General features: G+C 40.9%; 1 protein-coding gene across 18 annotated transcripts in view; it reads left to right on the forward strand.

Annotated features, from left to right (window-relative positions):
- NRCAM (neuronal cell adhesion molecule) overlaps positions 1-17676 on the forward strand; it is a 318604-nt gene that overhangs the window by 239760 nt on the left and 61168 nt on the right. For 13 of the 18 annotated variants that reach the window (XM_082399714.1, XM_082399728.1, XM_082399724.1 and 10 more), the window contains 6 exons: positions 2021-2143; positions 6459-6629; positions 7151-7207; positions 9022-9133; positions 11198-11382; positions 13493-13624. In XM_082399714.1, coding sequence (XP_082255840.1) covers positions 2021-2143; positions 6459-6629; positions 7151-7207; positions 9022-9133; positions 11198-11382; positions 13493-13624 — 780 coding nt within the window. The remainder of the gene's footprint in view (positions 1-2020; positions 2144-6458; positions 6630-7150; positions 7208-9021; positions 9134-11197; positions 11383-13492; positions 13625-17676) is intronic. The other 5 variants (XM_082399731.1, XM_082399721.1, XM_082399716.1 and 2 more) reach the window with 1 other exon arrangement.

Genomic DNA, 17676 nt, shown 5'->3' on the forward strand with positions numbered 1-17676 from the left:
TTCTACCTTCTTCATCTGCTGTGTGTTTCTGTCTTCTCATTTTGCTTAACTTACTGTGTTTGGGGTCTCCTTTTCACAGGCTGCAGGTTCGTAGTTCCCGTTGTTTTTGGTGTCTGCCCGCAGTGGCTAAGGTTGGTTCAGTGGGTTGTGTAGGCTTCCTGGTGGAGGGTACTGGTGCCTGTGTTCTGGTGGATAAGGCTGGATCTTGTCTTTCTGGTGGTCAGGACTGCGTCCGGTGGTGTGTTTTGGGTTGTCTGTGACCTTATTAGATTTTAGGCAGCATCTCTGCTAATGGGTGGGGTTGTGTTCCTGTCTTGCTAATTGTTTGGCGTAGGGTGTCCAGCACTGTAGCTTGCTGGTTGTTGAATGGAGCTGGGTCTTAGCGTTGAGATGAAGATCTCTGGGAGAGCTTTCGCCATTTGATATTACATGGAGCCGGGAAGTCTCTGGTGGACTAATGTCCTGAACTCAGCTCTCCCACCCCAGAGGCACAGGCCTGACACCCCGCCAGAGAACCAAGACCCTGTCAGCCACACGACTTCTCCGGAGAGTCTCTGAAGACCCAGTGGGCTCAGGAGGCAGCTAGCAGCCCCTGCGAGGTCCTGCAGGAGGGCTCCCTGGTCTCCGGCATCTGCTGGACCCCGAAGTAAGCGGCCAGTAGAGAACGGGCAGACTGAGAGCCCTGGCGGCTGGCTGGGCCTGGGTGACCACACGGAGGCTGCCACAGGAGACAAGTGGGGGCCTGTGGGCACGTGTGGCCTGGGCCACCGCCAAGGTCTCCTACGGCAGCAACCGCGAGATGGATGGCACGGAAGCCACACTGGGACCTGTCCTTGTAGCTTATTTTATACATAAGAGTTTGTAGTTCTTAACTCCCTACCCCTATACTGCCCCTCCCCCTATCCCTCTCCCCACTGGTAACTACTAGTATCTGTGAGTCTGCTTCTTTTTTGTTATATTCACTAGTTTGTTGTATTTTTTAGATTCCACATATAAGTGATATCATACAGTATTTGTCTTTCTCTGTATAAAGAGACTTATTTCACTTATCATATTGCCCTCCAAGTCCATCCATGTTGCTGCAAATGGCAAAATTTCATTCTTTTTTTATGGCTGAGTAATATATTCCATTGTATATATGTACCACATCTTCTTTATCCATGCATCTGCCGATGGACACTTAGGTTGTTGCTTCTGTGTCTTGGCTATTGTAAGTAATGCTGCTATGCACATTGGGATGCATGTATTTCTTTAAACATTTTTATTTCAAAATTTCACTGGAAATAGGGTGACCTCACTATCTTGATATTATTGTGGCTCTTTTTGCATTAGTCAGTACCCAGATGCTCTCAACAACCCAAGAGCATGTATTTAAAGAACAGCAACCATTTGAAGTTCTGGTCATTTTTTAAAATGTTTATTATGTGTATAATATGTGTGCATTATAGAATAAATCAATTACAAATGAACAAAAAAGAAAGTTAAAAATTACTCCCAAATCCTTTCATTCAAGGAAATTACTATTCTTTCTGTTTTTACCTAGGCAGATATGTATGTACATGTCGAAAACAAGCTCATTGTGAAGTACTATTTTATAACCCTTTCTGCCTTATCTAGATATCATGTATATTTTATATTAATCTTATAAATGAGTATACTTATACAGTGTCTAACACTGTATGATATTCAAAGGTGTACATGTACAGTTATTTGTTTAACAAATCTTTTGACATAGAAATGTTTTTCATTCTTTCATGAAGGGCATGCTTGTAGTAAAATTAGTTTGTATCTTCTTAAGGATTTATTTAATATAAATTCTTAGACGTGGAATTGCTGACTCAGAATTTATACTATTAATGTCTTTTTTTAACACTGTATTTAAAATTTTTTTTGTCGTTACCTTAATGTATATAAATTTTGAGTTACTATTTCTCCAAAAGTTTGGTTTATCTTTCTTTCTAGTGCTCTTTTTATTTTCCATTACAGAAATAACTTAGAAGTTATTGTTTTATTTCATTAGGGTCACCGTTGTGGACCAAAGAAAAACTTGAACGAATAACACTTAGAAATGGCCAGTCTTTGGTACTTCCCTGCAGACCCCCAGTTGGGTTACCACCACCTATAATATTCTGGATGGATAATTGTAAGTTTTAAGAATAAGAACTTTCTTTCTTCAAGAGTCTTATGATTATTGGCTGTCCCAATCAATTATTACCTCTTGTGATTCGTAAGATGTTTATAAAATGTCTTAGAGATTCTCAGGAAAATAAATCACGTATCCTTTCATTCAGTCACTTTATTTTATTGAACACCTACTATGTACCAGGCACCTCTCTAAATAAACCAAACAAAGGTCCTGCTCTCACTGAATTTATATTCTATGCAATGGGAATAAAAGGGGGGAGAGAAGGAAGCAGAGAATAAATGCATTTAGAAAATATGTGTCAGTTGGCAGTAAGTGCTGTGAAGAAAAATAAGCAGAGTTTTGAGCAGAAACTTACAGGAGTGAAAGAGCAAGCAGGCCCTTAAATATCTGGCTGGAAAGAGTAAAACCAGTGTAAGCCCCAAGGGCAGGAGCATCCCTGGAGTGTGTAAAATCAGCAGGGAGGCCAGTGTGCCCGGGCTGACTGACCCAAGGGCGACAGTGAGAGAAAAGGTCAGGAAAGTCCAGGGGCTCCAGTGCAAAGGGCTTTGGCTTTTGCTTTCAGTGAAGTAGGAAGACATTGAAGGAGTGGCTTCACCTGAATCAAAACAAATAGTAAGAACATCACTTCGGTTCATGTGTGGAGAACAGAGAGGACAAAAGGGAGAGAAGGGCGTTCTGTTAGGAGGCCAGTGCTGTGATCTGGGCAAGAGTTGATGGGGACTCGGACTTGGGTAGTGGCAGTCAAGTAAGTAAGAAATGGTCATATTCCAGGGACTTCCCTGGTGGTCCAGTGGTTAAGACTGCATGCTTCCAACGCAGGGGGCGCGGGTTTGACCTCTGGTCAGGGAACTAAGATCCCACGTGCCACGTGGCCATAAAAAAAAAGAAAAAAATAAAGGAAGGGAGGCAGGGAGGGAGGAAGGAAGAAATGGTCAGATTCCAGATATAATTTGAAGGTAGATCCTCCAGGATTTATTGGGGTCAGGGTGGAGGCATGAGAGAGAGGAATCAAAGGTAACCCCAAAGTCTAAGACTGAACAACTAGTAAAATGGAATTGCCATTTCCTGAAACAGCAGAAGCCCATCAAGGGAAGGAAATCAAGCTGTTCAGGATGTGTTATGTCTTTTCTTTCAGTTTCGTTCTTTTATCCCCCAAAACAGCTAATTTTTTTAAATTTAATTTTTTACTTTATATTGGAGTACAGTTGATTCACAGTTCTGTGTTAAGTTTCAGGTGTACAGCAAAAGTGATTCAGTTATACATATACATATATCCATTCTTTTTCAGATTCTTTTCCCATGTAGGTTATTACAGAATATTGAGCCCAGTTCCCTGCGCCATACAGTAGATGCTTATTGATTGTCTATTTTATATATAGTAGTAACAACAGCTAATATTGATTGGGCATTTACTAAGTGCCTGCCCCTTTGCTAAAGACTTTACATAAGTTATCTCATCCATTTTCTACAACAGTCCCAGGAAGCATCTCGGATGACTCTTACCACTTTTTAGATGAGGAAACCGAGGCACAGAGAAATGAAGTCATTCATTAGGCAGTTTAACATCTGTTCACCCCATCCCTATCCTTAGGGAATTGTTTGTTGCTCTGCTCTCCCATCCTTCCACACCTCCCCTTAGCATGTTACCTTGGAGACTAGGAACCAGGGTTTGGGATGTGAGAAGCTTGTGAGGCATCCTTGTGGAGGTGTCCAGCAGGAGTCAGAGCTACAGCTACGTGAGTCAAAGGAAGATTCAGGGCTCTTGCGGCAATGTGTGAATGTTAGTGCTGCAGAGACGCTCTGTAGGGCCGGAGGCTGGAGGAGAGGACGAAGGGAGGGAGTGCAGGTGGTGAACAGCAAAGCCTGGGGACTGAGACCAGGAGCCTCCAGGGGCCAAGAACTTAGGGAGCAAAGGAAAGTCGATGAGAAGGAGCAGTCACTTAGGTAAGAAGAAAACAAAAAGAGAGGGTGTCCCCAGGACGAGGGGAAGAAAAAGTGTCAGGCAGACAGAATATCAGCTGGTTCAAGTACTGCTGAGAGATCAATTTCCAGTCTCACTGAGAAATGAGTATTACATTTGGCAACACGGTGGTCGCTGTTGACCTTGACAAGAGTCCTTTGGGTAGAATGGTGGGAATGGTTGCAAAATATTTGTAGGGAATATATTCTGTTCTCAGTGACATGATTTCCTCTGAAATCACCAGCTGTGCACATTACTGAAGATAAAATTTAGCTCTCACGTTTCATTTCCAGTTTTGACTGTTCTGTATCAAAGCACTCAGAGGAAGTATCACAAAGCAATTGGAAAATAAATATATAAATGAATAAATGGGCAAAGATATTTTTCCTATGATCACGTAACAGCTTTTACAGATTTTGAAAGAATAAGTAACAAATCAAATGTAAATGAGTGGGTTATGTGGTCGAGAATAACAGTATCCAAAGGTACTGCCAAAAGGAGGCCCAGTATTTGGTTCTTGGTTCTTATTCAGAATTGATGACTTTTCCACTTAATAAAGAGGCATATACATGTAAAGTCTCAGAATCATCTGAATATGTAACTAATTTTTTTCACATTGCACTGCTGGCCATGTCATTTACATACATTTTAGGCTGTAGGCAAAGCATCTGGACCTTTCAAGTGAAATTTCATCTGGATATGAGAAAAAATTCAGATCTGTGTAGCATTCTTCTGGCAAGATGACCTTATCACGTTATTCCTATCTGCATACATTTTTGTCCCAATGTAATGCAAAGGAACTCAGTGGGCAAAGTGCTACCATCCTCATAAAACGGCATTCCCTTTCATTTGATCTCCCAACACCGGTCTATAATAAAATACAGCAGGAGAAATGGAAGAGAATAAATGTGTCCCTATCTTTAACTCTTTGTATTCATGAAATAAATGTACATTATTTTTCTGAGTTATTTTTTAAAACAACCCTTTCCCTGGTTAATGGTTTCAAACCATGAATTTACAACCGCCAACCAAACCCCCATCTTGACCTAGAACTTGACTAACATGACTAACCAGCATCCTTTCAAGGTCTGGCTCCACATTTCCCTCCCTTTTCCTGCCCAAGGGAGCTGCAGGCTTTTCCCCATAATTTTGCATTTCGTGACATTTTAGATAGGGCACCTCTTGCTGTAGGAGCATAGCTGCTTGACTCAGACTCGAGAAATCCTCCGGGAGACGTGACACCTGGCCCCAGGCAACTGGGAGGTACAATTTTTCCTAGTTCTCTCACTTCAGAGCTGAAGAACTCTCCCAGTGAACTGAGTCAGAAGCTTCCTGAGTCATGCTAGCCAGCCAAGTGTAAGTTCACACATAGATCATTGGTCCCATCTCCCTGAGTTCTTCATCACCTTAGAAAATCTCCCCTCCACGCCTGAGGCTAGACTGTTCCTTGGACCTGAGGAGAAGTCGGTTGTTAAATGTGAAACTGGAAGGTCAGAATGCTGATGGTTATTCATTTCATTATGGAGCTTCTGTGAGGGGCCAGGTGCATTTTTAGGGCTATAACAGTAGACAAAGCAGATGACAGTCTCCGTCCTTCTGGAACTTAAATTCTAGTGCGGAGGGACAGACTATAAGCCATACACATGACAGGTAAAGTACATTGTCTGTTAGAAGGTGATAGGTAACACAGAAAAGAAAAAGTAGAGGAGGTGAGGGAGGCTGGGTGTGGGGGTCCTCTGAGCGGCATGTCTGCAGCATTACACCCTGTTGTTAATTGCCTGTTTGCTGCCTGATTCTCCAGTTAGGTCCCAAGCTCAGGGCAGGGAACCGGGTCCGCCTGACACCTTGCCCAGGACCTAGTTCATCACAGTTAGGTGCTGTCACAGTATAAGGTGTCTGACTGTGTATGTACTGCAATGGATGCAACCCATGGTAACATCCTTACAAGCTTCCGTAATGCACTGTCTGAGATATGTGTGTATCTATGATTAACAATTAGGGATTAACTTAAATGTTAGGAAAAGTCATGCAAACTCTTTCTGTAAAACATTTTTTGGTTTATGCTTGCTTCATGAAACCCTTCACTGGACAACTCTAATCTCACCTCTACCCTCACTCCAGAGAAATTAGGGTCTGGCAGGTACAACTGGAGTTTTAATACATGTGTCTTTTTTTTTTTTTTTTTTTTTTTTTTTTACAGTTATTTGCTTTTACTCAAAGATCTTTATAGAGAAAAAAAGCATTCAAGTGAAGTTCACAGAACTAGTTATTAGTAGATACATTTATCTCACTAATTTGGAAAGTGGCCACTTTTTGATGGAATGATCTAGATGTCTCTCCGCCTTTCTCCAGCCTTTCAAAGACTTCCACAAAGTGAGAGAGTTTCCCAGGGTCTGAATGGAGACCTTTATTTTTCCAATGTGCTCCCAGAGGATACCCGGGAAGACTACATCTGTTACGCCCGATTTAATCACACTCAAACCATACAGCAGAAGCAACCTATTTCTGTGAAGGTGATTTCAGGTAAGAGTTCAGTTTCCAGAAACTCTCTTGCCATGATGTTTACAAATGTGTGCAAATGTATGAATTATTAAATCCTACTAGCTTTGAAGTAGACAGGTTCACTGATCAGGAAAGTACCTGTGAATAGTCGCTAAAGTGTTGGCATATGTATCAATATTATAAGGAGCTTGCCTACCTTAAATACTGTATTTTACAGTTTTTGCTGTCATTACCATTACTGTTGCCATGGTAACTTCCTGAATCTACTTAGTGTTCTGAGCATTTGTGAGTGCTTTATGCTCCACGATGCCTTTAATTGGGAGTCCTGCTGCTTCAGTTATATATTCACATATTACTGGTTGGGGGTGGCTGAGTGAATTAATGAAATAGTTCTATACAATGTAAAGCACTGTTTTTACTTGGTAGGGACGGTGCTCGGTCAGCATAGGTATATATGTTTGCTTTTGTTGCCCAATACTTTTTTTTTTACAGTCCCCTCCCCCCTACTTTTTGCATTCTTCATAATATTCTGTTTATTTCAGTGGATGAATTGAATGACACTATAGCTGCTAATTTGAGTGACACTGAGTTTTATGGTGGTGAGTTATGGTGATTGTAACTGATATTTCTCCTTCATTGTAGAATTTAGTTCACTAACTTCACCTCCATGGCTGTTCAACCTTATTTCTTTATGAAATTCCTAGTTCCATGTTTAATACCACTAGAATCAATGTATGTTTCATATGAAGTTTAGCTCTGAGCTCTCAAACATGTCACTAAAACCTGTTCCATGTTGTATGTATAATAATGAAAGTTACTATAACTGTTTTCATGTAAAGAACCATTCCACAAGATTTGGAAAAAAATCTTTCGTGTATGTTCAGAATTACATTTTTCATTTTTTGTCTGGCTCATAAACTTTTCTCATGAATTAAATAAGAGTTGGCAAGGTGCGTTAACCTGCTAAAATACTAACATCAATGTCTTAGTAACCTTTTGCAATTAATATTAAGTGGATTTTGATAGTAAATCATCGTATTTCCATCTATTTTCACATGACCTTATCAACGTCGTATAATTAGCAATAGTATTTCTCTTAGTTTTGTTTAAAATCGAGTGACTGTCTTCAGTGGAAGTCATCTTTTTAAAAACAGAGGATTTAACTTCATTCTTTTAAAAAGAAAAGAATTTGATTTCCATAACGGAAATATGGCTCTCAGATATAGAGTCTATGTGTGAAAATTATGGGTTCTGGATATGGGGTCCTCTTAATTATCTATAAGGCAGAATTTCTGCTCTATTAATTTTTTACCTTTGAGATATGAAGTAAAAAACATTAAGGTACTATCAATGACCAGAGTAAACAGATCACAACTCCTGCCTTATTTTATCTTACCTTATTTCATTTTATCTTATTTTATGTTAAAATCCTCCTGAAAAATATGGGCCTCAAAATCATTCCCAAAGTGATTTCAGAGGGGTAAAATCTAAGGAAAACTCTAATTTATCTCCAGTAATACCTTCTCTGGTGTTCAGTTTTTTCTTCTGAGAAATGAGAAGAATTCATATATTACCTTTTCAGTTTTTATGAGCATCAAGTAGATAATACATTAAAGTGTTGAACACTGTAAAGGGCTGTTAGAACCTCAAGATGGTATGATTTCGACTTTAAGTTTTTCTGAGAGGCCATCAGAAGATAAGGCCACATTTAGGCAAGGACTACATAAAACATGAAGGTAGTCTGTAGATATCTTCCTGAGATTTCTGACTTGAGCCCTTTTTTACGTTTTTGTCGAGGAAACCAATTTCAATTGCTTTAAGTCCACCCTTAATTTATGGCACACAATTTGCCACACCTCTGCAGTCACTTTCTAGTTGTGTTTTGTTTTGTTTTCTTTTCCATAAACCTTGCAGTTTTGATATGTTAGATGTTCACCACGATTTATCTTCACGATTAATCAATGGAATTGACTATAATGTTGTCCCTAGGGTAAAGCAAAATACCCCTTCCATCGTCATATCTTCCAGAAGATAGACAGCTCATTTTCACTTTGACGTGCGCACTCATCTTAAGAGATGGATGGTTTGATAACATGATTTTCCTCTCTATGTCTACATTTTGAAAATTTACCAACTCACCAAAAATTCATAGGACCCCTAACCCAAATTAGGGAAATGTACAAGAGGAAAAAAGTTCTTATTTTTAATGCTTGTGCAACCAAAATAGTTGTTGCTTCTGGCTGAGTGAGTGATGGCTATTTGCAAGGCAAAGAGTGTGTATGTGTTAGTTTAACAAATTTCACAATCAAATGCTAAGTGGATTTGCAAAGGGATTAGATTCTTAGACAGTGAACTGGGCTTCTAGAAATCCGTGTTCATAACTCTGAATGCATATTGATTTTCTTGTTTGCAGCTAAATCACATAGAGAGAGGCCACCAACATTTTTAACTCCAGAAGGCAATGCAAGTCGCAAAGAGGAATTACGAGGAAATGTCCTTTCACTTGAGTGCATTGCAGAAGGGCTGTGAGTTAACACTGTCTTGATGTCCACTTCTTATGTAAACATAGTAGATTGGTAGAGAGGCGTTAATATCATAACAACAGTCATTGTCTTATGTTGATTCCATTAAGCATCAAGAAAAATGTGATAATTCCTTCCAAAACAGGCCATATAAATTCCATGTTATTAAAATATTTTGTTAATAGTGTTCCTTTTGAGATAAGTATCAGTAATCACCTTCTGACTGCTCTGATTATAATTCAGGTTATTATTTTGCTACTGTTGTCTAACAAAGCATCTCAAAACTTAGCGGCTTAAAACCAATAGCTGTTTATCACTGATCATTTGTCTGCAGGTCTGCAAGGCAGTTGTGCTGTAACAGTCTAGATCCGACTGATTTCAGTTGACCCTGTTTGTGCATCTGCTGGGCGGCTCGGCTCTGGGTTCACAGCTCTGGGTCTGCTGGCTATGAGCAGGGCAACGGAGCTCTTGACCATGAGTTTCTCACATCCCTCTAGCAGTCTAGCCCTGGCTTGTTCTCCTAACAGCAGAGGCAAACATGGCCTCACAGGACCTAACCTTCTCCCTGGCACACTGTCCCAACCACTGCTTCCTAGTGACCAGTCACCAGCCCAGCTTCTTTGCAGATGTCTCATCTGTGCAGACCTCAAAACTGACGCCACCCCCAGAACGCATGTGCCCTTGACAGGAGTCCCAGATTAGGAAAACGTTCAAGGCGAGCTTCTCTATATAGTTCCCTCTTACTCCTGGCACAGAGCAAGTACTACTGATAAGGCACATTTGCTGAAAACATTGATTGGAATCTCGGAAACATGTTGTGATCACGTGTTATGATCTGTGCTGTCCTTGGCCTGGTGACTGAAAGTCCACATTCCTTCCTAGAATCCCAGAATTGGCCTCCAGGAATAATTTTACCTCCGGAGGCACATGGAGGCCTCTGCTGGCCGTGTCAGGAAATCACACTACTCACAATTCAGTTCCTCAAATGTATCTGTTCCATTATTTTTATTCAACCAAACAAATGAAAAAAATTCTACAATCCATTAATCCCACTTGCATTTCTAATGATAAATACATTGTGATCTTCCTGAGGGCATGGACCATTCTTTTTATTATCTTTATCTTCCCAACACACAACTCAGTGCTTGGTCTATAATTTAGTCTCAGTAAATGTATTGAATGGATTTTTATTTTACCCTCATGAAAACCTTCTCAAGTCACCAGATCAAAACAAGCATCATTATGCGCATTAAGGCAGCAGAGAAACCTGAGGCCCAGAAAGGTCAGGGATCCAAGATCAGAGAGCAATTTAGGGATAAGGCTGGGATTTTGAAGCAGACCTTTTAACTCTAAGCCTATGTCTGGCTTTTCATCTGCCTCTATAGTTCATGATTTAATAAGAAACGTAGGTGAGAAATGGTATGAGTAACACATGAGTTGGGCCTACTTCTGTCAGTTGGTATTTTAAAATATCACTAATAATGAAACTAAAGTAAGAGCACGATTCCTCTAATCACTTCTTTCACGTCATCAGATAGCCTATTATAAGATAAGGAGGTGCTTCCATTTGATATGGAAATGTGTGAAAAGTTCACGGGCACAAATATGTATATCAGCTCTTTCTCTGGCATTTTTAACTCTAGCCGATAAAAAAATTATAACTCGGTGTCATTAATTTTATGGTCATTCTTTTGATTGACATAGTCCCTTCATGCAAAATTTTCCAAGAGTGCCTCACTGATCAGAACTTTGAAGAAAATAATTAGGTCCCTTCAGTCAAGTAAGTCTTGCTGCCATTCTCACCAGATCCCTGAAGTCCAAGTTCACAGTGTGCCATAAATTAGCACAGTTCTGCTTGTGTGAAAATGGTAACTTACAGACTGAAATGTAAGGTTTTGAGCATGACTTACAAAAGTGTGGTGCTAGTTAAAAAGTGTGGTGCTGGTGTAAATCTCTATATATTCCTCATGACCTTTATGTTTGTGACAAGCTCGCATGAAAATCACCCTCAAAAGCAGCTAGGTGAACTTCTTTTCTTGTAATGTTATTGTTTATTCATCTTATCAGGCCTACCCCAATTATTTACTGGATAAAAGAAGATGGAACACTCCCCATCAACCGGACATTTTATAGGAACTTTAAGAAAACTCTGCAGATTGTTCAGGTTACAGAAGCAGACTCTGGGAATTACCAGTGTATAGCCAAAAATGCACTAGGAGCCATCCATCATATCATTTCTGTCACAGTTAAAGGTATATCATTGTCTAAAATACATGGCTCTTGCCTCCATTGAGAATCCCTGAGTCTTCGATCAAAATGCCTTTGATTATATTCAATAATAATGTAATTTATATCAACATACCTGGCACCTTGAATCTCTTCTCATTGCTACTTATAGTGCATCTAAATCAGGTGAAAAATTCACTCCCTCAGATCTTCCTTGCAGAGGATTCCAATTAATAAGTGTAGAAAGAATGAAGGAAATAGGATATCACATTTAGAATCCCACAGTTATAACTGCTGTAGGCAAGAGCTAGTGATGAGTGCTAAAATTACGGGATGGACCTTTAAGGAGAAACAGGATATTTACATAGCCTCAAAGTGTTTCTTCTCCCCTCACCCCCCAAAAATTAATTACTGAAGCAGGTTTAATATATGTCCACAAATTCTTTACTCCTCGTGCCTTTAAGGAGATGGAGCTTAATTGTCCTTCCCTTGAGTGAGGGCTGGACTTACTTGCTTCTAACGAATAGAACATGGAAAGCAGGAAAATAATAACTTTACAGTGGAGAAACCTGGCAGACATCACTCTAACCAAGTGATCAAGGTTAATATAACCACTAGTAAGCCATGTCAATATCATGTACTCCCAGATATGATGGACGTCTACAACAGCGGTTACCAGTGGGGAGAGGCAGTAAAGGGGTAGGGGGTTAAGAGGTACAAACTATGATGTTTAAAATAAGCTACAAGGATCTATGGTACAACACGGGGGATATAGCCAATATTTAGTAATAACTGTAAATGGAGTATAACCTTTTTTTAAAAAAGAAGTAATTTTGATGATACTGATGGCGGTGGTTGGATGGTGATTATAATCTAAAAATTCAGGAGTTCTTCACTCAGAAATCACTAAATTTGACCTTAGATGGAAAAGCTTTTGTTCACTTAAAACCTTCCCATTGATCTATAGGAGAATTCAATAGTCACTGGTAGAAACATTCTCTAGGAATGAGAGCATGTTGAAAATGTTTCACAAAATATTTTAGTTACAGATAAGAAGTAGAGAACATACCTTAGGAGAAATATGAAGATTAAGCAATTTAGTAAGCTTGATTTATCCCTGAAAGAATTCAGTTGGCTAGTTCTCCTTTGTAAGTCTGGAAGGATGTTCAAGGAAGAAACTCTTCATGAAAAAAAAAGAGATGATAGAGAACTTATTTATAGTGTTGGGCTAGTAATTAACATTGATATGTAACACTTATGGCTAACACGGACATATATTCACTTTTCTCCATTTCTGTCCTGATAATGATGAAAAGAGGATGTTCCTTATTACAAAAAATAACCAAAAAGCTCTTGATTATTTAGAAGAAAAAAAAAAAGATGTTCTACAAAATAACTGACTAGTTGTCTTTAAAAGTCTCAGGTTCATGAAAAACAAGGAAAGAGCAAGAAACTTCCAGATCGGAGGAAACTAAGAAGATGTGACAGTTAAACACAATGTGGTGTCCAGGACAGGGTCCTGAGACAGAAATAAGACATTAGGGGAAAAACGGGGGAAATCCTCATACAGTGTGTAGTTGAGCTGATGGTATCCAGTGTTAATTTCTTGTTTTGGTATCTGTTCCATGGTTTTGTAAGAGAAAGCTGGTGAAGGGCTTATAAGAACACTCTATACTAACTTGGCAGCTTTTCAAAAATGCAAAGCTTTAAAAACTGCTTCCCAATTTTATAATTGTATGTATTCTACAGGGCTCAGATTTATAATTGTATGTATTCTACAGGGCTCAGATTTTAAATTCATGTTTCTTAGCCCTATCTGTACCTATAAATTCCTCTACAGTGTTAGAGAAATCTGTTACCTCTTCGATGTCTGATTAACGTAATGTAAAACAAGATGACGATATTTGAATCAAAAGGCTCTAGAAATAATACATAGATGTCACTGAGTCTTCTTAAACATTCTTCTGAAAATCTGAAGTGTTCTTTGAAGCATAAATCTATTCACTCTAAAAAAATGAAACTAACAAATGTTTTGCAAAATACTTATTTTTATTAAGATAGTTCAGTATACTAAGTTTGCTAGAATTACTTATTTGATTCAATTTTTTGTGGGTTTTTTTTCCTTTCCTCACAAAGCGGCTCCATACTGGATCATAGCACCTCAAAATCTTGTGCTGTCCCCAGGAGAGGATGGAACCCTGATCTGCAGAGCTAATGGCAACCCCAAACCCAGAATTAGCTGGTTATTGAATGGAGTCCTGATAGAAAGTAAGTTTCCTTGAGTGGCTTCAGTTGCAGTGTATTTTCGGAGCATAGTGACATCTCCACAGGGTACAAATGGTGATAAAATAACTTGGCTTAAGGAAGGAAGCCATATATAAGTTAAACAGAGGCATGAAATTACCTTTAGATTTTAATTTTACTACCTTTAGATATAATTTATTATGACCGAATCGTTTATGCTATTTTTTTTTTCTTTTTTGGCTGCGTTGGGTCTTTGTTGCTGCGCGCAGGCTTTCTCTAGTTGCGGCGAGCGGGGGCTTCTCTTTGTTACGGGGCATGGGCTCTAGGCATGTGGGCTTCAATAGTTGTGGCACGTGGGCTCAGTAGATGTGACGCACAGGCTTAGTTGCTCCGCGGCATGTGGGATCTTCCCAGACCAGGGCTCAAACCCGTGTCCCCTGCATTGGCAGGCGGATTCTTAACCACTGCACCACCAGGGAAGTCCCGTTTATGCTATTAACGTAACGGTATGTGCTGGTTGGAGCTTGGCAATATTTCCTCTGTTTTTTACATGGATCATAGGAAGAATGACAGGGTGAGAAATAAACATCACTGAAAAGTTCAGATTATCTTCTTTGTTCAAAATGTCAAGTGATTTGTGGAAACATCACAGGAGTCGGAGGAGATGGATGGGGAGGCTAGGAATAGAGACAGTGGATATGACAAGAATAAGAAATACAACTGTCTTAATTTAAAGAGGTTTTCATTCCTAAGTAGAGCCCAGATGTTCCCACGTTCTGCAGTCTTGAAAGGTCACCATCCCATTTAATACCCAAAGAAGAACACATCCTCTGACCCCAGTCCTCTGCTGGGTGCTCCATCTTTGACCAGTTTTCCCTCCCTCCGTATTGCTGAGCTCATCCTTGAGCGATACCTGTATGGTCCTAGCTGCCACGTGTCACCTCTTCTGCCACCTTCCCTGGACCACTCGAGCTGTCTCTCAGCCAGGTTGTCCAGGCTGCCCACCCCCCGCTGCCAGGAACAGTTCCCCAAAGTGTGACCACAGGCTTTCCATCAGTCTTCTAAATCACAACAAAGACCAGTTTTACAAAACTTGGTTAAAGGCTTGAGCATAATATAAGGGAATTATAGCAAAGAAAACTTAAAACGGATATTGCATCTTTCTGCTCCCGGATTCCTAAGCCGTGGCCATTCACAGGCACCCTACTGCCTTTCCTTTGTCTTGACCCCGCTCACCACCAGCTGCTACCGAGAGGCGAATCTTTGGACATTTTCCCCTTCTTGAAGTTCAGACCTTCTCTTAGACCCAGAGAGAGAGAGAGAGAACTGGTTTCTGTTTAAAACCCAGCCTCAGGTTCACTCTCCCAGTCAGTAGCATAATAATCTGCAAAGATATTCTTTACCCCCAATAAAGACAACCTTCAGGATTATGATGTAGAGCAGCTTAGCTCCTCGTTGCCTCCAAGCGAGAATCAAAAATTGGTTCTACTCTTACATACCCAAAAGGTCCATTAAACTGGCTTTCCTGAAATAGTCTTCACCCTAAGATGGATCTGAAAGCTGCTGGCAGATTTTAAATGACACACGTCCCTTCTTCTCACCATCAAGGTCTTAACCACTGCAGGTCTAGAGGGGGTGAGAGACCTGGTTCCATGAGTGTTTATTAGGAGTGTGTGTCACACAACACAGTACTTATCGGATCCTCAGAAACAGACAGCCTGTGTTTACTGTAAAAGGAAATAAGTTCCTGGGAGAACACAGACACTAAGGAGGCCAGCATTTCGGGTTTGGATATTTCCATTCCCAATTTTAGCTAGGATCAGGATCAGGAAAAACTGCAGAGAGTATTTGGGGTTGTGCATTGGGAAGCTGTTGCCACTCTCAGAGACGTATAGGTGAAAACTGAGAAAAAGTGGAAGAAAGCCCAGAACTGAAAAGTAAGTTTTTTGGTAGAGTATCTGATTTTCTTAGGAATGTGTTCAGAATGGCATAAAGGATGGTGCGTGCTCAGCACTTTGGCACTGTGTTTTGTATCTCAGAGGTTCTGTGCCAGTTTATGGAAGGTTAAATGTGCCCCTGAGGTCTGGCCTCAGGGAAACTGACAGGTGGGAGGGGACATCCATCATTTCTGAGCAGGAAAGCCAGGGAGCCAGGGAATGTTGGAAAGATAAATCCTCAAGCTCCGCAGCCAGAATGCAATCATAAGCAGGGGAAAATGGAGATGTAGGTGGGTCAGTGACACAAGGACGAGGGGAGATAAAATAAGGAAGCTGATCTTTCCTCCTGATGGGCTCAGCTTGTGAGCCTTCCAAACCGGGCACAGGTGGTGCCTCTCAGGGAACCCTGTAACTGCAGCTGTAATGAGTTTTGAACTTCTAGGTGTAAAATAAGATTCAAGGGTGTAATGTCCAGCACAGGGATTATAGCCAGTATTTTATAACTTTATATGGAATATAATCTATGGAATATTGAATCACTATGTTCTACACCCGAAACTAATCTAATATTGTAAGTCAACTAGACTTTAAAAAGTCAGCTTTGAAATTGTACTCATAGACACTCCCCTTTAAATGAAATATCTGGGGGGAGGATCAACAGTGAAAAGCCTGCATTTTGGGGACAGGGGGTGCAGGACAGTGGTCCCTGGAGACAAGTGGAACCTGTCTGCCCTAACCCCGAATCATCTGATTGGGTCCAGAACAAAATCTTTCAAATCAGGTTCCAGATCAGTTCATTTCTTCCATCCCCAAAGTATGTGTTAAGTGCACGCTGGAAGGAAAACAGGAGGCTCAGCAGAGCTAGGATGAGAGTTCCACGGTGCCTGCAGATCCAGGGCCCCTTGGCCTCTGGCGCGCCTCGGAGCAGTCATTCTGGTGGGCGAGCAGGAAGAGAAACCCCGTGCGGTCTGGCAAAAAAGCCGGGGGCCCTGGCCGCCAGGCTGCCCCACAGTGCTGGGAGCAGGTGCTGTGTATTTATACCGAGGTGATGAGAAGTGTCCCTGGAAGGTTTCTTTCTCCACATCTGGTAGCCAAGCTAAAAGTGCGTGGATTACTGTTTGGAATCTCGGAACTGAAAGGTGACGTTGGGCTTGAGGCGCCGGCGGGGGGGGGACCCTCACAGCTCTCTGCACGATGGTACTGCAGGGCCACCACTGTTCCCCATCCCCACCCTCAGCCGCTAGTCTACCTACAGCTTCTGCTGAATGACTTCTTGGCTAGACACTGTCTTTTTTTTTTTTTAATTTTTAATGAAAATTTTTTTTAATTTTTAATATAAAAATGTTTTAAATTGTATTCAAGTATAGTTGATTTACTGTGTTGTGTTAATTTCTTTTTTTTTTAATTTATTTATTTTTGGCTGTGTTGGGTCTTCGTTGCTGTGCATGGGCTTTCTCTAGTTGCAGTGAGCAGGGGCTACTCTTCATTGCGGTGCACGGGTTTCTCATTGCGGTGGCTTCTCTTGTTGCGGAGCATGGGCTCTAGGCACATGGGCTTCAGTAGTTGTGGCACGTGGGCTCAGTAGTTGTGGCTCGTGGGCTCTAGAGTGCAGGCTCAATAGTTGTGGCGCACGGGCTTAGTTGCTCCGCGGCACGTGGGATCTTCTTGGACCAGGGCTCGAACCCGTGTCCCCTGCATTGGCAGGCGGATTCTTAACCACTGCGCCACCAGGGAAGTCCCTTTGTTGTGTTAATTTCTGCTGTACAGCAAAGTGATTCAGTTGTACATATACATATACATTCTTTTTCATATTCTTTTCCATTATGGTTTATCATAGGATGTTGAATATAGTTCCCTGTGCTATACAGTAGGACCTTGTTGTCTATCCATTCACTATATAATAGTTTGCACCTGCTAATCCCAAACTCCCAATCCATCCCTCCCCCACACCTCCGTCTCCCTTGGCAACCACAAGTCTGTTTTCTATGTCTGTGAGTCTGTTTCATAGATAAGTTCATTTGTAGATACTAAGTCTTAAACAGCTACGTTCCAACTGAACCCTACCTGTCCCGCCCTGTGTGGACCTCTCCTGATCCAGGAAAGGGAGAGGGAGTAAATGAAGAAGAAAACTGTCCCCAA

Source organism: Balaenoptera borealis, assembly GCF_965194805.1.
Source record: "Balaenoptera borealis genome assembly, chromosome: 7".
Taxonomy (NCBI): domain Eukaryota; kingdom Metazoa; phylum Chordata; class Mammalia; order Artiodactyla; family Balaenopteridae; genus Balaenoptera; species Balaenoptera borealis.